General features: G+C 33.5%; 3 protein-coding genes across 4 annotated transcripts; 1 reads left to right on the top strand and 2 right to left on the bottom strand.

The window, feature by feature from the left end:
- Positions 1-1,185: 1,185 nt before the first annotated feature.
- LOC114183528 (phospholipase A1-Igamma2, chloroplastic-like) lies at positions 1,186-5,011 on the top strand. Its single transcript, XM_028070582.2, has 2 exons — positions 1,186-2,486; positions 4,511-5,011. Exons 1-2 carry the CDS (start codon positions 1,237-1,239, stop codon positions 4,770-4,772), a joined length of 1,512 nt encoding a protein of 503 aa, XP_027926383.1. The 5' UTR covers positions 1,186-1,236; the 3' UTR covers positions 4,773-5,011.
- Positions 5,012-10,575: 5,564 nt separating this feature from the next.
- On the bottom strand, positions 10,576-11,511 carry LOC114178306 (photosystem II reaction center W protein, chloroplastic-like). Its single transcript, XM_028064139.2, has 2 exons — positions 11,275-11,511; positions 10,576-11,010 (listed from the first exon to the last, which is right to left on the bottom strand). The coding sequence occupies exons 1-2, from the start codon at positions 11,369-11,371 to the stop codon at positions 10,697-10,699; spliced, it is 411 nt and encodes a 136-aa protein (XP_027919940.1). The 5' UTR covers positions 11,372-11,511; the 3' UTR covers positions 10,576-10,696.
- Positions 11,512-12,011: 500 nt separating this feature from the next.
- Positions 12,012-17,898, bottom strand: LOC114178293 (putative galacturonosyltransferase 6). 2 transcript variants are annotated; one of them, XM_028064127.2, is made up of 9 exons: positions 17,542-17,898; positions 17,396-17,430; positions 16,975-17,016; positions 16,703-16,850; positions 16,546-16,616; positions 15,702-16,027; positions 14,876-15,233; positions 13,087-13,602; positions 12,012-12,731 (listed from the first exon to the last, which is right to left on the bottom strand). In XM_028064127.2, the coding sequence occupies exons 1-9, from the start codon at positions 17,648-17,650 to the stop codon at positions 12,456-12,458; spliced, it is 1,881 nt and encodes a 626-aa protein (XP_027919928.2). In that variant the 5' UTR covers positions 17,651-17,898; the 3' UTR covers positions 12,012-12,455. The 2 variants fall into 2 exon arrangements, with proteins under 2 accessions (XP_027919928.2, XP_027919919.2); XM_028064118.2 differs by having other exon boundaries at positions 16,546-16,622.
- Between the last annotated feature and the right edge of the window lie 1,436 nt (positions 17,899-19,334).

A 19,334-nucleotide genomic window follows, 5' to 3' on the forward strand; every position in this document is an offset into this window, starting at 1 on the left:
TATAAACTATTTAATAGAAAATATAAAAAAAAGTCAGTAGATACAAAGAACCTATAATAATAAAAAATATAAGGATATTTAAATTTTTTATTCTATGGAATCACCTTCCTTTGTCCCTCTTATCACGATGAGACTGACTTATTTAAATTCATTATCATAATAGACGTTGATAAAAAAATAAACGTTTAAGTAGTATTGTTCTTATTATTTATGAATTAATTTGAGATTGAGAAAAGTTGAAAGTGAAAGTGTGAAGATTAGATGTGAGGATTTGTTGATATGGTGAAGGACGAGCAAAGGTGGTCCCACTAACGAAGACCATGTGCGCCTTGTTTTCAACGTGGAGACAATTCTTTATATTATTTCTCACCTAACGTTTCAAGTTTAAAACTTCAGCCAGCCACGCGTTCTCACAATTTTTTTCAACTTACTTCACTTCATCATGCTTGAAGTACTTTTAATTAAAAACCTGTACACCAATTCTTACATATGAAACTGGAACATGAAGTTATCAGGTGAAATTCAAAATTCAGCGAGCATTTCTCTGCGAGATATTTATTTCTATTTTCGTTTTGTCAATTATTATTAACAATATCTCAACTCACTCGATTAAATGCACGAGTAAAGCGACAACACAAATATAGACATCGTATACATTAAACGCACTTACCCAAAGTAGAAACTTTATTAATGATTTCTAACACAACTAACCAATAATGTACTCAACAAAGCTTTAAGCATCTCTGATGTTGTATAATATATGATCTAAACTAAATAAAAAATGTTATCCTCTAGAGCAGCATAGAAGATTCATTGAATTTAAAATTAACAAGTGTTTTTAAAGTGATTTTTCAAATGCATTATTACTGTGATTATTGTTTATGAAATCAAACCAAGACACGTATCTACATTAACAAATGAAATGATGGACAATGGAAATGGGCCAAAGAATCACCATGTGTCTGGAAATAGAGTCTGTGATTCACACGGAACACATCATTTCTTGTCCTCGACTCAATAATAAGCATAAACAGGGATGATATTTCTACTTAAAAATATAAAATATCCATTTGACAGCTCATTTCAATAATAATTGAATTTGAAAAAAAGAATAAATTATTTTTTATAGTTTTTTGGGCTTCGAAATATCAACATCGTGGAAATATATATCGATCTATTTGTAGTTGAATCCGCAAGAACTATCCTTTCATACTTCTCGAGTTCAACCTCAAGAACATGGCTTCATCAATGGCAACCATGGTCGTCCCTTTCCCACAAACACAGAAGAACCAAGCCCGCACCTTCCTATCCCAACCACCAACCACCGTAAAGAAACTGAAACCCAAAGACACCAAAGCTTCAAAAACTCACACAACCAACATAAAATGCAGTGCAACGCTTTCATCTACAGTGCAGAGCATCGAGAAGGAGGAAGGGAAGAAACAAAAGGCAGTGGCGGAGGTGTGGCGAAAGATCCACGGGGAGGACAACTGGGCCGGCCTTCTGGAACCCTTGGACCCGTTAATGCGGACCGAGCTGATCCGCTACGGGGAGATGGCCCAGGCCTGCTACGACGCCTTCGACTACGACCCCTACTCCAAATACTGCGGCAGCTGCAAGTACTCCATACCCGAGTTCTTCCAATCCCTCGACATGCCCAACGCGGGATACAACGTCACACGCTATCTCTACGCCACGGCCAACATCAACCTCCCCAAATTCTTCCGCAAATCGCGGTGGGCCGACAAGACGTGGAGCCAGCACGCGAACTGGTCGGGCTTCATTGCGGTGTCGGACGACGCAACCAGCAAGCGTCTGGGGCGGAGGGACATCACGATCGCGTGGCGAGGGACGGTGACGAACATGGAGTGGGTGGCTGACCTGACGAACTACCTCAGACCGGTGGCTCCCTTCATCCCCAGTCCCGACGAGGGTGTAAAGGTGGAGGCTGGTTTCTTGGATCTTTACACGGACAAGGAACAGGAGTGTGGGTATTGTAAGTACTCGGCGAGGGAGCAGGTTCTCGGGGAGGTGAAACGGTTGATGGCGATTTATTCCGATGAAGAGGTGAGTATTACGATAACGGGGCATAGTCTGGGGAGTGCGATGGCGATACTGAGTGCCTACGATATTACGGAGAGTGGGGCGAGTGTGGGAAAGAGTGGGAGAAAAGCGCACGTTTCGGTGTTTTCGTTTTCGGGGCCGAGGGTGGGGAATGCGAGGTTCAAGGATAGGTTGGAGGGGGAGCTGGGGGTGAAGGTGCTGAGGGTGCTTAACAAGCACGACCTTGTGCCGCAGTCGCCGGGGTTGGTGTTCAACGAGGGGTTGCCGCCGTGGGTGGTGAAGCTTGTCCACTGGTTGCCTTGGTGTTATTTGCACGTTGGGGAGGAGGTGGAGTTGGATCATAAGAAATCACCTTTCTTGAACCCCAATGGTGATCCTGCCTGTGCCCATAACTTGGAGGCTATGATGCACTTGCTTGATGGGTGAGTTCTTTTACTTCCTTATACGCTTTCTTCTTCTTTATTCTCCTTCCTCTATTTCAACAACCACACAAAAACTCTTCATTTTTACCGTTTACCACCATCTCAACCACTCTCTCTCTGCACAAAACTCACTTCACCCAATCATAAAGATTTGTTTTTCAACAGTTTTTGCTAGAAATCATAAAAGTTAGGTTACGTAAATCATGACAGCTACAAAATAGAACAAAATTTTCAGTATTCAGCCAGGAACTAAAAGACATCATCGTCCTTTCTGTTTTTTCTTCTAACTTTAGGTTTTTCACTTTTTATTTTTCACTGTACTCTCCCTCTCTCTCATCATCTGCATATATATATACATACATATTTATAAAGAAAAAGAAGAGTGAAAAATAATAAAAAGTAGTATCAAATATATATAATTTTTGAGTGTAAAAATACCATTATCTTTTACAATTTTTTTAAAAACTAAATCTTGATTACTTTTTCTTAAAACTTGAATTTGACATATTTTAAATAGTTTTTCATTTTTTTTATTTTTATATATTTTAAAATCACTTACAAAATATAATTTCAGATTAAATGGGAAAATTGTCAAAATTTAACTGTAAAAATATCACTGTTCTATCTTCTAATAATTTAAGAAAGACCACAAACAAAAAGAGTATCAAAAAAATTTGTAAACAATGAAATATAAAAAAAAAATAGCTAAATAATTAGTAAATTATGTGATGACAGGAAAATCAAACACTAAAATGTTAAATCATCTCTGTTAATTTCTAAATTTTACTTTAATTCAAGATCTTATGACAGATAAACTTGTTTAAGATTTTTAATCTTATTTTTTATATTATATCAACATATTTTTAGTGAAGAGATGTTATAATACCTAAATTTTATTTTATTTTTATTTGTGTCAGCTCGTGTTAATACAAAGATTTCATAAGATTTAGATTTGAATTTTGTACCATATAATATCTTATCATAAATAAGCTATCAAATAATTGCATCAATTATGATTGAAAATGATATTTTAAAAAATGTGTTGTTTTATGTTTTTCCTGGTGTCAATCAGCATAAAAATGCCAACAGAAGTGAATAATTTGTTATGGAGGGGACCAGCAGGCCCATTGCTATTATTGACTACTTCAGAAAACAAATTAATTTAAATGGGGCCCATGTTTTCTTATATATATTTACGAATATTTTATAAATAAAAATATTTTACACATTTATAAGAAATTATTTCCACTTATAAGCCACGTTATTTAATTTTAGACAATTCATATACATGGATTTAAAAAATAAATAAATTTGTATCTCTATATAACTTCTATTACACTACATGTCCTTAAATTCTTCCGTAATGATAGTTATGGAGAATCACTTCTCATGAAATCATAGTTCTCTAGAAGTATAATCATAAATACATATTATATTAAAATAATATTAACATATTTTTTTAAAAAAAACTATTCAACTTTTCTAAAATTTCTTTGATTTTCTTTCAACATTTTTACTTTTATTTTATAAAAAAACACATTCTAAATTTTTATGTTATCTTATTGGATACTTATATTTGTTCTCATTCATAAAAAAAAAATCCTTCAATTATTGTTTTAAATATTAATACTTTTGTAAATATAACTGAAGTTAATTTCATTCCAATTCAATCTTAAAATACATGTTCTTAAAGTATTTTCTTTAAGCATCAATCGTTTTGTTAAAATTCAATTGTTTATGCTTCAAATACTACATAAAATGAATTTAAGAATTTGTATTGCGTTTTTTATGTTTAACATATTATTTATAAAAGTAAAAACTAACACAGCTGATATTGAAAAGAAAGAAGTTGTTAAATTTCTTTAAAATGCTGTTCTAAAAGAAGTAATTTTAAAATTTACTTAAATCGAAAAAGTTGAAACTGAGATGTTTAGGTTTAAAAGCAAAGTGAAGAAGATAAAGTAATTTAGTTTGAGAATATATAGGTATATGAGGAATTGATATGAAAGGTTTGATTATGGCAGATACCATTCGAAGTATGATCCATTCAAGAGGACGAGTGAGAGGGACGTTGCTTTGGTGAACAAGGCATGTGACTTCTTGAAGGACGAGTATAAGGTGCCACCAAACTGGAGGCAAGAGCTGAACAAGAACATGATAAAGACCGAAGGTGGACGCTGGGTCTTCACTGAGCGTGAAGTGTGTCAAGATCCACACCACGAAGATATTGATCCTCATCTCGGGGAACTGGGTCTCTTCTCTTTTGACAAATCAACCAATCAGTAACTATGTTTCACAAGTATCGTTGCAGCATCACCATGCATACAAATAATCACAGTTCTCGAGTTAGGAAGATAAGTAGTGACTAGCATAAGAATGGGAAACTCGTGATTTAGTGTTTGGCTAGTCGCAGACAGATTATTATAAGAATGTGAGAATATGCAATGGCCTTTTGCTCCATACACAATGTTTTGTTGATGCAGTTGCATGAACACTCAAAGAATGTCCAAAATATTTTCTCTATATTTCTCATCGTGCTACCCGAATCAATTCTTTTTTTTTTTTAAAATGTTGTTGTTTACGTTTTGGGATCCAAACCTCATTAACATATACTCGAAAAGGGCATTCTCCTGTTGAAGGCTCAAAAGGGTCATGGAGATGGAAACGTAGATCCTTCCTTACTTCCTCGCTCTTTTCCTCTCACATGGTGGCAAGGTAAGTATCATCTTCCACGGCAATCCGGATTAGATTGTATCAATCCCACCTAAGTCTCACTAAAGAGGGATGACAATGCGGGATAAATCATGTGAATGAAGGTATGAAAAAAAAATACTAATATTTTGACTCACTTTTTTATCTAATTTGAATATAACACTTTATTTACTCTTAGATCATTTATTTTGATTTTTTGTAATGATGTGATGATTCAAGAGTGATTATAATAATAAGTTAAAAATGAATCAAAAAATGTGGATCAAAATATCATTATAAAAAAATTGCGAAAAATTGAATATTTTAGCTTGTAGACCTGCTTAGGCCTGTCCCACAAAGGCCATGTAGACCGACCCATAGTTATGCAAGAAAAAGTATGGGGTGACTGAATATTTTAGCTCGCTGACCTGTTTAGGCTATCTCGCATAACCTATAATGACGGACGGACTTGCATTTGGTGCATATAATCTACATTGACTTAAATTCCTGAGATCTAGCGGGACTAGCATAACATATTGTGCGTTTTCTTCTAAGCAACTTGCTCATTTGCGTTTCTTCTCCTGTACATCTAAAAGTAATTCGCTCATTCTCTTCCTTATTTGTGTTTATTCTCTTATTTCAATTTATTTCGAAATCATTTATTTTCAACAGGCTTACTTAAAAATTATGAATACTACTTATTTTAATTAATAGGTTTATAAAAATTATTATTTCTATGAATTTAATTAAATAAAAATAAATTTATTAAAATTCATATATAGTCAACGAATCAAAGGTTACATCGAATGGATTAGAAAAATTCATTTTTGGGTTAAATGTAAGACAAATCAAAACGAGATGGACTTATACATATTAAAGTGAGCCAAACTCGTGAATCAATCTGATTAACCACGTGTTGAAGCAGAAGCCGGATGAAAAAATAAAATTTTTACCCATTATGGATCAATATAAGTTCAACTCAGTTAATCCACGATTTATGCATATTCGAGCGGAGTTAGAGTAACTTGACCCATAATATTAATAAGAAAAAAAAAACTAGTTGAAATTGAAATTAAACAGCAGTTAAATTAATTTACTTTCCCTCCGCTTCATCTTTTTCCAGTCAAAGAAAACCTAACTTCCGTCTATTTCGTACACACCATAGAGAGCTTCATCTCCACCATGTTCGTTCGCTGTTCTGCGTCGCTTCATCTCCACCGTTCACGGTATAAGCATTGCCGCCTCCTTCTCTTTTTGCGTCCCAAACATCAAGAGATGGCAGCGGAAACACCTGGCTGCAGAGAAACTAAAAATGGTTAGTGAGGCGTTGGAAGCGGCGGAGGAAAGAGCTGTGAGATTCCAAGAACGACACCGCAAAATCTTGAGCCACATCTGCAGCACTTACTTGACTGATGCAAAGCTTGTTGAAGCAATAGCGGGTGCTCGAACCACCATGAACCAGGCCTTGGACTTTGCCCTTCAATTGAGGAAGATTCAATTTAGAATCATCACTTCTTTCCCCGATGCAATCGACGTTCGATTGGATTTAGATGCGTCAAAACAAACTCCAGCAAATTCATTCAGATAGGATTTAGGTTCCTCAACAGCTGCTTCAATCGCCATGCTACTACCAACACCTTTTTTTTTTTTTTTTTAACCTTGTTTCTATTTCTTACCATTCTCATTGCATAATTATATGTATTTGTTTAGTTTGTTTTGGTGGGTTCTATATATTTTAAGTATATATTCATCTGATAAACCCATTATAAAAGAAATAAAAGATCGAGATGAAGTATTTGTACTTTAATTCAGGAAAAAGCCCAAATAGATGAAAATGTCAAGCTCGCTGAAAATGCAACCTTCGTCGAGAAGGTAAAGTTACTGCAACTTAGAATCAGTTTATTTGAAAATTTTAATATATGTACGTATTATGCAGTTTCGGAATCAATTCATTTGAAACTTTTAACATTTAAAAAAGACAAAATATATTTATTTTAGATGGATCACTGAGACAATCCATTTAACCTTCCAATTCGTGTATGATTAAGTTAGTTTATGAAAATTTTGGCTCGCTATAAAGTAAGTCAGACTGGATTCACTCAATTTTAACGTAACTCATGGTGAACGATCTGTGTGAATCAAGTTGACTCAGTTTAACATGTCTAGGTGGATCAAAATGGGAAAGACTAACCCACATTGTTAGCCTTACACCAATCCTAATTCGGCCAAAACTTTGCACCATCTCTTGATCCAACCTTATCCTGATTGGACTCAACTTGATATGTATTCGAAACAACATAACTTAACTTGGATCGGAGATGACTCGACTTGACATAAGTTCGAACCATCTCAAAATTTTTTGATTTTAGGTCCTCTTGTCTTGACTTGAGTCTCATTAACTTGCCTCAATTTGAGTTTGGATTGACTCACCTCAACGCTAACCTAAATCGACTCGACTTGAGTTAGGTCAGGGTTGACTTGATTAGTCATGGGCTCAGACTTACTTGACTCAACTTAGGCTAGAGCCAACAAGGCTTGACTTGGGATTGGGCCACTTAGCTCAAGCTAGGCCAAGGTCAAATTGGCTTGATCTAAACTGACTCAACTCGACCTAAGTTATGGACAACTTAGTTCAATTTGGGCTTGGGTTGGTTCATGTCAACCTAGGTTTGACCAACATGCCTTGACATGGACTTTGGTTGTTTAGCCTTGACTCTAACTCAAGCCAACTTACTGGACCTTGGCTAAGAACAACTCAATTAGACTTGAGTCTGACCTAACTTACTTTGATTTTGACTCAAATTAACATAACTTGACTTAGACTTGAACTAATTTGTCTCTAACTATACTAGGAGCTTACTCAACTTGACTTTTGATAAAAGTTAACTTAACTCGACTTTTGATTCAAGTCTACTCAACTCCAATCATGAATAATGTTCCATAATTTGAGCTTTTAAAATTTTAAAAACTATTCAATTATATCTAATGCAAATCAAATTAAATAAATTAAATTTAAAATAAAATTATAAATATAAATTTCAAAGAAATAGAATTAAATACTTAAAATAAAATAAAATAAAATAATTACATGTTGAATTCGCAATTTGGTTTTTTTATCACGCTTAATACGAAATGATGGTATGTGGTTAAAAGCAAATGCAACTTTAACAAGACAATATCAAATGAATAGCGGAGTAAAGTAAATAGTTGTGTTCCACATTGTCATTACCAGCAACAACCACCATCTTCTCCACGACAAATAGTTAATTAACAAACCAGAAAGTTCTTACTTTTTCTATATTTAAAATAATTATTAACAAAAAAACTTTTATTGTCCTACACTCATTTAATCAATGAAGCTATTTATGATACTAATTAAGAATGGTAAACAAAAATTAGATAATGTAATGTATTTTCTAACTTTTTTATCCTATGGTTAAAAGTTTTATGACAACCTGTATTTAAATAGATTCAAATTTCATTTTACAAATCCGTTAAGTTAATTATTCTATTTAATGATTCATACAATATTGAATATAAATCTTACAAATGTATACAAACTTCACTCCTCACTTAAGTTACAAGTTTTGTTTTGGTGATCAACGCTAAATAATGATTCATATCATATTGAATAATATTTAGTATGCATTCCTGACACGATGCAATTAAACACATTAAACGAGTTTAACATAATAGTGTCAATATCAAAATATAAAATACCAAAAAAAACATGTCAAATTTACAATTTGTTACAACTTCAAACATGATTTTCAATTTGCTATGATCCCCTTCTCAGATGCTGGTAACAATTAATTTTCCAACCATTCGTTTAGTTTTTTTTTTTTTTTTAAATTAACGTTACTTTGATGATCTTACTTTAATTAAATTCCAGAACGCTCCACCTTGTGAGTTGTCAGTATTGCAGGACACCTCGAATAATATGCCTAGGCGTCAAAGCAGCATCCTTTAAACGCTAACTTTACATTTTGGAATATCTTTGGCGGAATGAAGAGAGGTTAATTAAGAAAATTTAGGAGTATAACGAAACACCCCTTATGACATCGACACACTCACATCATGCTTCAAAGCCCAAAAGAATATTGAACTCTAAAAGTCTTTTACATCATGAACTGATTTTGAGAACAATTAAATCTAGAAAACTTATTTTACATGAACACTTCAGATGGTATACCCAATGACTCATGATACCCGATACATGAAAATAGAGATGTCAAAATCAGTTTCAATTCGTGAGCCAACCTGGCTCATCACGGGTTTAAGCCGGGTTGGATTGAAAAAAAATTCAATTTTTTTAAAAATTGGTTGAATTCAACCCGGCTCACTTAACTCATGGGTTAGACGGATTTGAACTGGACTGAGGGTGAGTTGACCCACTTAACCCACTAATATTTTTTTTAATTTTTTTAATAATTATTTACTATTACTAATTATATATGTTCACAATTTCATATTTTTAAATGTTAGAATGTTGCTCAATAATATTTGAATAGTTTGAATGTTTAATTAATTTGATTGTCAAGTTATATAAGTTGATACTTTAATTTTTAACTCTAATATTTATAGTAAATTACTCAAACAACCTCTTATAAACAATTTTCTCTAAATTAGCAGGAAAAATATGTGTAGTTTTTTTATTTATATCTTGTTGAATAGTATGACAAAAAATGTGTAATATTAGCCATGTTTTCTTGGATTATATGGACAGTTTCTTGGAAACAATTCATCATATATTGGTGGTGAACATGATGAAAACATTGATTCTTGATTCTACTGTGATTGTCATCTCATGAGTTGCTTAAAAAATTATTTAAATATTTGAATACTTAAAAATAAATATATAAATAATTTTTTTATGTGACTTGGTGAGCTGATCCACTTAACCCACCAACCCGTGATAAGTTGAGCCGGATTACAAAATTTCTGAATCATCATAAAGTAAGCCGAATTAAGTTAACTCAATTTTAATCCGGCTCGTGATGAACTAACTCGTATGAGTCAGGTTAACTCACTCTTAACACGTGTACATGAAAATCTGATATAGTAAATGACACTCAAACGAGACAATGAATTGCACATTCAATACAATTATAACTATAAGCTGAATACTAAGTTCTAGACCCAATCACATTTTTATATTTTATATTTTATCTGTACACTTATGACAAAAACACTTATCTTCATTGTCACGACTAATTAGATGTTTACTGGGTAAATGCATATAAATGATCCACGTAATCATGTAAGGAAGATAATGGAAAAAGCACGTATTTCTTTCACATGTACTTGTACTGTATAGTTTTCCACTTCCACTTAATTTTATAGCTAGAATTGAACATCATGTTATAAGGAATGTATGGAATAAGCGAGGCGAAAGGTGTGCATAAGAAGAAATCAATAACTTGGAAAGATTGAAGATGGATACACAAATAGATTTTTAATATTACAGAGGAAGAGATGAGTGTTTGGAATTTATACGATGCATTATAATGAGTTGGTGTTTAGAGGGACATTCCAGACTCTTCATCCTCTTCAAGAGTGGAAGTGTAGACAAAGAAGAGAGCCCATATAAGAGCAAAGACACCCAACAGGATCCAACCAAGAAGGTTGTTGCTGAGCCCAAAGGGAAGTCCAGTCCCTTCGGTGCTCAGTCTCTCATCCACCAAAGCCATGGCTGGGCTTGACATGGTTGCGGCGAATGCAGCCGCCGCTAGCATGGATGCTCCCATTCCCACCTTTGAACTGCTTTCCTGCACGGAAGGTTTTTCCTCCATCGAGCACCTCACTTTCCCTGCCCTACTCATTGCTGGCAATCCTATACAGTTATGTTTGCCATATATCAATGATGTTATGTTAGTTATTGTAAGGGAAAAATGTTGTTGGTTCTTTCATAAGCATAGCATAATCTAAAACCTAATTATCAGTCTAAACGTGAAATATGAGCACTCTGAAATTGCTACTTCCTGTGTTTCACAACGTTGAGTACAATGAAATGAGAAATAGAAACAGATCAATTGATTGCAGGTTTATTCTGAAAGAAATCAATTATATTATCATCTTCCTTGAGGGAAAAACTCACCAAGAACGGTGGAGGATGAGACCCCAAGAGGTCGCTTGAGTAGAAGACCTGCGCGAGAGATCGATGTTGTAGGGGTGCCGGCGATGATGGATGCCATTTTTCTTCAGTGATGAATCACAGTACGTCTACGCTTCTGTAACGGTCCGCAGTTTATTTCATACACAATAGAAAATATTTCAAAATTGTCAATATTATTATTGGAAGTGCTGTATCGGCCCATACACCACACACCGTGGATAGGTTGAAAACCCGTCGTTTGATATCCATATCTGCAAAAACCCAATAATTTTTCTCCACGCGTCACATAATCTCTTCAGGGTCCCATATTTTTTACACCCGATTGAAGCTTCTTTGGATGCTTTATAACCGTAATAAACAAAGACGTACTAATCAGAAGATATTTGAATTTATCTTGTGACAATTAAAAAAACTGCGAAAATATTTATAACCTATTTTCAGCTTATTTTTAAAAAATATCTAAGACAACTGGTGAAAACAACTTAAAATAACGCAAAAACATTTTACATATATTTTATTTAAATTCTAAAAGCAGCTTACACATAAATACTTAGTTAATAAATCTGTAATAAAACGTATTTGTCCAAAGAATCACGACCAGATAATACTCCCTTTCTTTCTGACAATTAAAAGAAGAAGCGGAGAAGCAGAATATAATTTGGACCCCGCACATCACATCCTTCACGGATAATAAAGACATTACTTTCGAGGCACAGTCAGAAGAAGCAAATTACACGCATAATACTTGAATTCCGTTGCTTCATGTAACATAAATAATGAGATATACTAACACTTTACAACTCAAATGGCAGCCACAATTGTGTATAAATTAGTTCCTGAAAGTAAAACTTAACTCCGCGCGTAATTGGATTAAAATGGTGGTAAACACTGGTAGCACGAGAACGAATTATTATGTACACAACCAGCAACAGGACCTCCAAGCAGCTAAAATGCCTACGTGAATCTTATTTCATCTCAATGTCCCTACAAATTAGCTAAGCTTCTAAAAAATATATATGACGTAAATTTTATGCATCTATTAAAGGCTTTACAAGAAGAATCGCCAAGAACAATAAAGAATCGATAGAAGCAGGCAATTAATATGCCAGGAAATTACTCAAATAAAACCTGCCATGTACGAAAGGTGATATTTAAATTTTGGGCTACGCCTGGAGATTGCAACGTTGCAAGATAGGGTGGCCAAACTCCACAAATTTGGTCCAGTAACTTTTATATCTTCCCACTGCAATGTCTAACCACGGTTTCCTAATTCCATCGAAATGTATAACCGCAGCCCGCTCAATCTGGTTTTTATCAACATCTGAGTCATAACCAAGGCCAAGAACCTGCCACCGTCTATCCAAAATCATTGTCTTGTTATAGAAGGTTAGCCACCCTAAAGGCAGACTTCCAGTTTTCAACAATGGCCTCTTGAAACCCTGAAATAACAGCATAGAGAAACACATCAAATTCTCGTTGCATCAGACTTTAATAGAAAGAAACTGTCTTCCATATAACTGCAAAATAAACAAGACATTCGACGCATATCCTCATTAGATTCAACAACTGAAATTAGAAAAGGTAAAATGTTTCTTTGAATAACATCTGGATTCCACGATTAACGCAAATACAATTTCAAGGGTCGTTTGTGTTATCAACGCTAGAAGCCAAGCTCAAGATTTGAAGAAATTTAAATGTAGGAAAATTTTCTGTGTGAGAGGAAAACAACATGCAGTCTCTCTGAACAGAGAAAAAAATAGGTGTACACAAAAAATAACATTTCTTAAATCATACCATTTGCAAATAACTGTGATAGAGAGCAGTTAAATTTTGTCTTCTCCACTGTTGTAAATCAAACAAGTTCATCCCAAATGCCCACGTGCAAGCATTGACATCAAACCTATTTGCAATGAATGGATCTGAGAAGTTTATGAACATGTCCATCCTATGAAATGAAGTTTCCCCTTCCTGACAAGTGCCGACTGCTGCATTTACTTTCCCTTTCATAATAACATTCCATAGCCTACTGAGATCTTGTTGCACAACCACATCATGATCAAAAAGTACAACCTTATTTAAAGTAGGGAAGATATCTGGAAGGTAGAAACGCAGGTAGTTCAACTCAGAAGTAAATCTTGGATCACTGGAACTTTGTTCTTTCAATGCATTGTACTTGAGCAACCATTCAAAATTCTCTATGCTTTGTATGTGGACTGTGGCTTTGCCAGGAGGGTTTAATAAAAACCACATCCAGATTGCAGGAAAGTTTAGTGAATTGGTCACTACGTGGAAAACAAGTTTCCCCTGTTTCTGCAATTTAAAAGTCATTGTCACACTTTCTTGTTGTCACTACATGCACAGACTTAAGACAGGCAGCATATTCAATAATAAGAATTTTTGCACAAACTCAATAAACCAATATAACATTACAATCAAGGGTTGCCTCATTACGTGAAATCTACTACATGGGTCAATTTATGTCCTTTTCATAGTGTTGTAAATAAATAGAGATGAATACTAACAACACACTAAAATACACTTGTTTTAACACTTTCTACTGTTGACTAAAATTTATTGGAAACTACAAAATCAACAGTGAGGTTCCCTAAATAATGTTAGGACCCACTATTTTTTATTTATTTTATTTCAAATAAAATTCAATCAATAATAAAGTATGTTTAAAAATAGTATACTGTCAGTACTTCTCACAAATATATATATATATATATATATATAAAACAGCCTTCAACAACTCAACATTAAGTGACAGGGTTTGATGTGGGTACATAAGACTGCATTCTCATGGGAATGAGTTACTTCCTAAGAGATCTCATAATGTCATTCTTCTTACTGCATCTCTCGTATTAGCTACAAGTTAGACACTTCTATAAAGTGCTGAGAAACTAATAAAGTAGAAATAACTCCTGCAAACTAGAAAATCAAAGTTTATTCATTAGTTAATGATGTAGAGGCAAGTATTTTATAGGATGATTGACTTATTAGTGTTATTCTATAATGAAAAATCACAAGTCCTCTTGAGTCTTTTGTTTTTATTTTACTGCTTTGACTTCTTAATTCTTCAGCATGTTCTGCAACGCCTTAAGCAGCAGTGCAACTAAGATAACTCTTTCAGTGTAGTCAGAAATATTTCAAAAATCTTATGCCAATTATAAGTGGGGTGGGTTCAAGGAAAGATAGGAATGAGATCAAATTGGTGCCAGAATCATGCATTCCATACTGCCTATCATATGGCCACCCACCCCAATGGTTTTTACTACATATTAGTTGAAGAAAAATCTTGAGTATAAACAATTATCGTATACTGAATATGTGCTGCAATTGGCTGATAAGGGGGAGAGACAAGGGGTATCAACTATTGAAAAAGTATCCACCAAGGGACTACTAACTTGAAAGTAAATTATAGCCAATCTTGTTAATATTGAATTTGCTAGTATCAGTGTTTTTTCTCAGCATTGCATTGGGGTTGAACATTATCCAAAAGCAAAAGAAAAAAAAAAAGCTAACAACCCCCCAGAATAAAAGGCAAAAAATAAAAGCTAATCTATTTATGAAATGCATTTACCTTGGCATTAGAGATAGTAGAGTTAACAACAACTGCACACGCCAGAACATTGTCAGAGAAGACAACATAATGATGAAGTTTTGGATCATTAATCTTATTTTCATTTGGAAGCTTCCGGTCCTCAGGTCTCAAGGCAAAGTAATCAGCAGTTAGCTGCATAGAAAGACAGTGAAGACCTCTCGGGGTAGTCCTCGCAGCAAGATGAACAAGATATGTTGTCTCACGTTTCTGATGACGAATTTCCCCTTCAGCATTGAGATTCATTGCACGGAGCTTAGTTGCCATAGCAGCGCAGTCTGGGAAAGCACGGTCTGCTTTAGACAGTGAAGCCTCCATGTGTCTCATTTTCTGCAAAGCACTGTGAACTTCACTTGTTTTCAGATTAAAAAACATCTCATTTTCTTTAAACAGTTCATATCACATAAAAATGATAAGCGTGAATGTTCTCCGTCACTACTTTTATATTGGTAAACAAGCAGTTGCCAGATTTTCAAAGATTTAGTTTGGTCTTGGTACAAAAAAATATTATGTTTTTGGTCTCTGAAAACACGTTTCTTAATGTAATCCATCCACTTCTAATTTTCTCTGCTAAAACCTCGTATATTTGATCTGCTTCAATCAAACCAGACTGAAAGGACCAAAAGCAAGCAAATTGAAACATACAAGGAATCAATTGATAAAACTAGTTGTGCGAAGTAATAGAAAATAATGTATTTTCAAGGACCAAAGCATTAGTTTTCTCTTGAAACTTGTACATTTTAGCAAGTACAGGAAATAAATAACTGTCAAACTAAATTCAAGTTGTAGGGTCACAAGAAAATTTTACCTCCTTGACAGATCTGAATCCTTAGTAGCCGTTCCAAGTGCACGTTCCATCTCTTTAATTCTCAGCTTCAACTCCTTCATCAAGCGTGAGGTGCTGCCTGGTGAAGCAAAACCCAAATATGCTCTGGCTCTAATAATTTGATCCTTAATTTCTAAAACCTTATGATTTAACACTCTCCGAGGCTGAGGACGTGAACTCTGATGATTATGATTTTGGGTTGCTCTAGGCATAGATTTCTTATCTGTCACTTCAACATTATCATCTGTCGTTTTTTGAGAATGAGCGTGCATGCTCTGATTATGTGTGACTGTTGTATTAAGTATGTTCTGCAAATAAAGCCAAATTCAAATCCTCATTTAGAATAGTGAAAGAAAATGCGTAATAAGTGCACTATGGGCAAGAAAAAATCCAATTTCTTATCATGAACATCATTTACATTAGGGTCAAAGAAGTTGCAACCTGAAAATAAAACCTCAACCACACAAGTGATATATCAGATAATTTCTTTTTATTTTACATCAATTCGGTTCACTTAACTGTCATGCGCATGCATTTACAGCTATTTTTAAAACAAAAATCAAATCATGCATTCATCCCAAATTTGCGGCTGTGTACATAACATGGGAAGATGACCCTTAAAAAATGAAGATCTTAACAGAAATGTAGATTATGAAAAGAATTTTTGTATCTTCTGAAATTTGAGAGAACTGCAACTTCTCTCAGGAAGACAACGGAAGAATCTTTAAATAACTTTTTTTGGATAAGAAAAACCCAATAATTTAAAAGCAGCAGTCTCGCCGCCTTCAAATTGAAATGTCAGTAATTCAAAAGAATTAGCACAAACCTCATCCCCAATGATGGAGAATAATTCTTTCTGCTGAGCTTTCTGGTCTTGCCTTGTGTCCTGGTTAAATTCTGAAACTTGAAAAAGGCAAAATTTTCAGATTGGAGGGCCATTATGTAAACCACAAATTTTCAAAAGTGCACCATCAAACACCAACCATTTCTTTCCAAAATGCTATTTCTACACCCATGGATTTTAGATTTCTCACAATCATTAATCTTTTGTTGAATGGAACTATTTCTTGAACCAAAATCTTTTTCTTTATAAACAACTTCTTTTGGCTCTTCCAATTCTTCAGCACCTTCCTGCATTGCACAAAAAAGGGCCAAAAATAACAAACGAAAAAACAATTCTCAAATTCATGGGGAAAACCAGAAGAAAGTTAAACTTAAATACGATGGCAAAATTTCTGATAAAATTTTCCACTACCTGTTCAATAGCATTTAGCGGTAAAGGATCTGTCCTAAATGTCTGCAAGAAACAAAAAATAATAATCAATCCCCATTCCACAGTAGAGCATCGGAAGCTGTAGAATTTCAATTGGAGCTGATGACGCATTAAAAAAGTAAAACACTTCCGGTTATAATAATTAACTATTAAGATTCGGTTTAACTATAAGTAATATTACTGAAAACCAAGAAGTTCCAGTTAGCTATCGGCCGGCAAACTTTTCAACTCACCGATAAATAAAAATTCACTGTGAACAAAAACAGAAAGAAAGAAGTATTTCAAAACATTCCATCTAGGAGGTATTCTCTTCGACCAACACACAGTTTACGCTATCGAAGCAATTCAAATTCAAATAAATTAACAAAATAAAGTGACCAAGCTTGAGAAGCAATATGCTTACAACACTGGATATATCTTCTTGAAACTCTCGTCGTGCTGCAACGGAATTCAACAGGAACGAAAAAAAGGTCAACTGAAACGGAAAGAGAGCACGCGGAACGTAGAAATCCAATGAGAGGGGATTAAGGTTTTTTTTTCTTATTTTACCGTAGGGAGTGAGATTGAGACGGTGATAGACCAAGAAGACCGGAGCAACAACGGAGACAGAGAGAAGAGCGAGGATCAGAGTCCTCTGCCACCAACGCGATGACTTCATCGATGATAGCGGTTACCGGTAAACGCCGACGGAACCGTTACTCGCTCTGTGATTCCGATAGAGGCACATTGATTTCACAGATTCATATCTCAAAGAATTGAATTCGATGCGTGAAATAGAAGTAATAACACAAAAACAGAGGCTAGGGTTTCAGTTATTCGCTTTTGCGTTTTCTAGAGAGAGAATAACAGGAAGCAGCTCCATGATCCATGTTCGCCCCTTCCGTCGTGAGTTGCCTCGTTTAATTTCTCTCTTTTTCTTTTAAATATTTCTTATTAATTATTATTATTATTATTATTATTATTATTTTACCTCTTGTACTTAGGGTCGCCTCGGGAATTGTGCCGCCAGATTGAATAATGAGAATAATGAAAGGAGCACTTGAAAATTGAACATGCATAATGCATAGATGGTAATCAAGTAGCAGATGATGATGCGGATGACAGATATGCGATGATGTGATGGCCCGTGTGAGACATAAATTCACATAATTCATATTCATACTCTCGTTCTCATACCATACCTACCATTCATGAAAACGAATTATGCTCTTTAAAATAAAAATACGTGTAAAGTGAGAGTTATTTGTTGCTAATTCAAGGCGTATTACCTTTACCAAATACATTATTAAGTTAAGGTGTATCACCTTTATCAAATATAATACTACTATTTTTGTTTGATTGAATGATAAATGAGTTGTTTTCACATCTATCTTATTCTAATGTTCAATTTGTAAGGTTGTAAAATAGATAGGAATAAGAGGGATGAAACCAAGAAAAATACTGGATAAAAGAATGGAGAAATGAAAAATTGGAAATTTTTATACTATTGGTTTAAATGATTGCTTTCCAAACATATGAATTATATTATTTTTAAAACATGTAATAAATAAATAAATATGTTTTTAGCATATGAATTATAACAAATATTCTATATTGTGATATATTATTGTTTTTAAATATTATTACTTTTAAAATATGAAACATTGAATTCAATACGAAATTAAAGATTATGAAAATATGAATTAGAAAGATAAAAAGAAGAATATTTGATTCAATACGTATGATATTATACTATATATGAAGATAGTAATATATTTGTGTGTATGGAGAATTTTAAAAGAAATAAAAATTCATAAATTTCATCAGTTTAATTTAATTTCTTAACAATTTTAAATTTCATCTAAAAATAGGATTTCAATTTTTATATTAATTTTTTTTCATATTCTTAGTTTAATCCTAGACCGAGAATTATATAAATTTGTATATTTTTTTCACAATTATTTTTTATTTTACTCTTTAAATAAATATTATTTTAATTTAAAATAATTAATTTTTTTTTATTTTTTAAATAATTACTTTTTAAAATTTGACTTTTTTATTTGATTGCTTTTTTAAACTTAACATTTTTTAATTATAGAATAAAAAATAAAAAATAAAAAATAACTAAATTTATTTACAATAAAATTATAAATAATAAATAATATTTTTTTATCATATATAAAAATGTGAAGAGCGCCTTGCGCATGTATTGTTGGCACTTTTTTTACAAATTAAGGAAATCGGTCCTCTCTAATTGTTTTAAAATATTTTTTCTGCGTATATTAATTAAATTAAGAGTATAAAAAATCATGCTATCTAACTAAACATATTTAAAAAAAAAACTTTTTTTCGTTCTATAATAA

This window comes from Vigna unguiculata, chromosome 1 (genome assembly GCF_037176805.1).
Source record: "Vigna unguiculata cultivar grain cowpea cultivar isolate G323 ecotype 2 chromosome 1, ASM3717680v1, whole genome shotgun sequence".
In the NCBI taxonomy this organism is placed as follows: domain Eukaryota; kingdom Viridiplantae; phylum Streptophyta; class Magnoliopsida; order Fabales; family Fabaceae; genus Vigna; species Vigna unguiculata.

Excerpts from the sequence above, each read along its gene's own strand:
- LOC114183528 (XM_028070582.2), top strand. The coding sequence starts at position 1,237 with ATGGCTTCATCAATGGCAACCATGGTCGTCCCTTTCCCACAAACACAG. Across the intron at positions 2,487-4,510 it reads ATGATGCACTTGCTTGATGG|ATACCATTCGAAGTATGATC; the intron begins GTGAGTTCTTTT and ends TGATTATGGCAG.
- LOC114178293 (XM_028064118.2), bottom strand. The coding sequence starts at position 17,650 with ATGAAGTCATCGCGTTGGTGGCAGAGGACTCTGATCCTCGCTCTTCTC. Across the intron at positions 16,623-16,702 it reads TAGCATTTTGGAAAGAAATG|TTTCAGAATTTAACCAGGAC; the intron begins GTTGGTGTTTGA and ends GCCTTTTTCAAG. Across the intron at positions 12,732-13,086 it reads ATCACAGTTATTTGCAAATG|GGTTTCAAGAGGCCATTGTT; the intron begins GTATGATTTAAG and ends CTGTTATTTCAG.
- LOC114178306 (XM_028064139.2), bottom strand. The coding sequence starts at position 11,371 with ATGGCATCCATCATCGCCGGCACCCCTACAACATCGATCTCTCGCGCA. Across the intron at positions 11,011-11,274 it reads CTCATCCTCCACCGTTCTTG|GATTGCCAGCAATGAGTAGG; the intron begins GTGAGTTTTTCC and ends ATAACTGTATAG.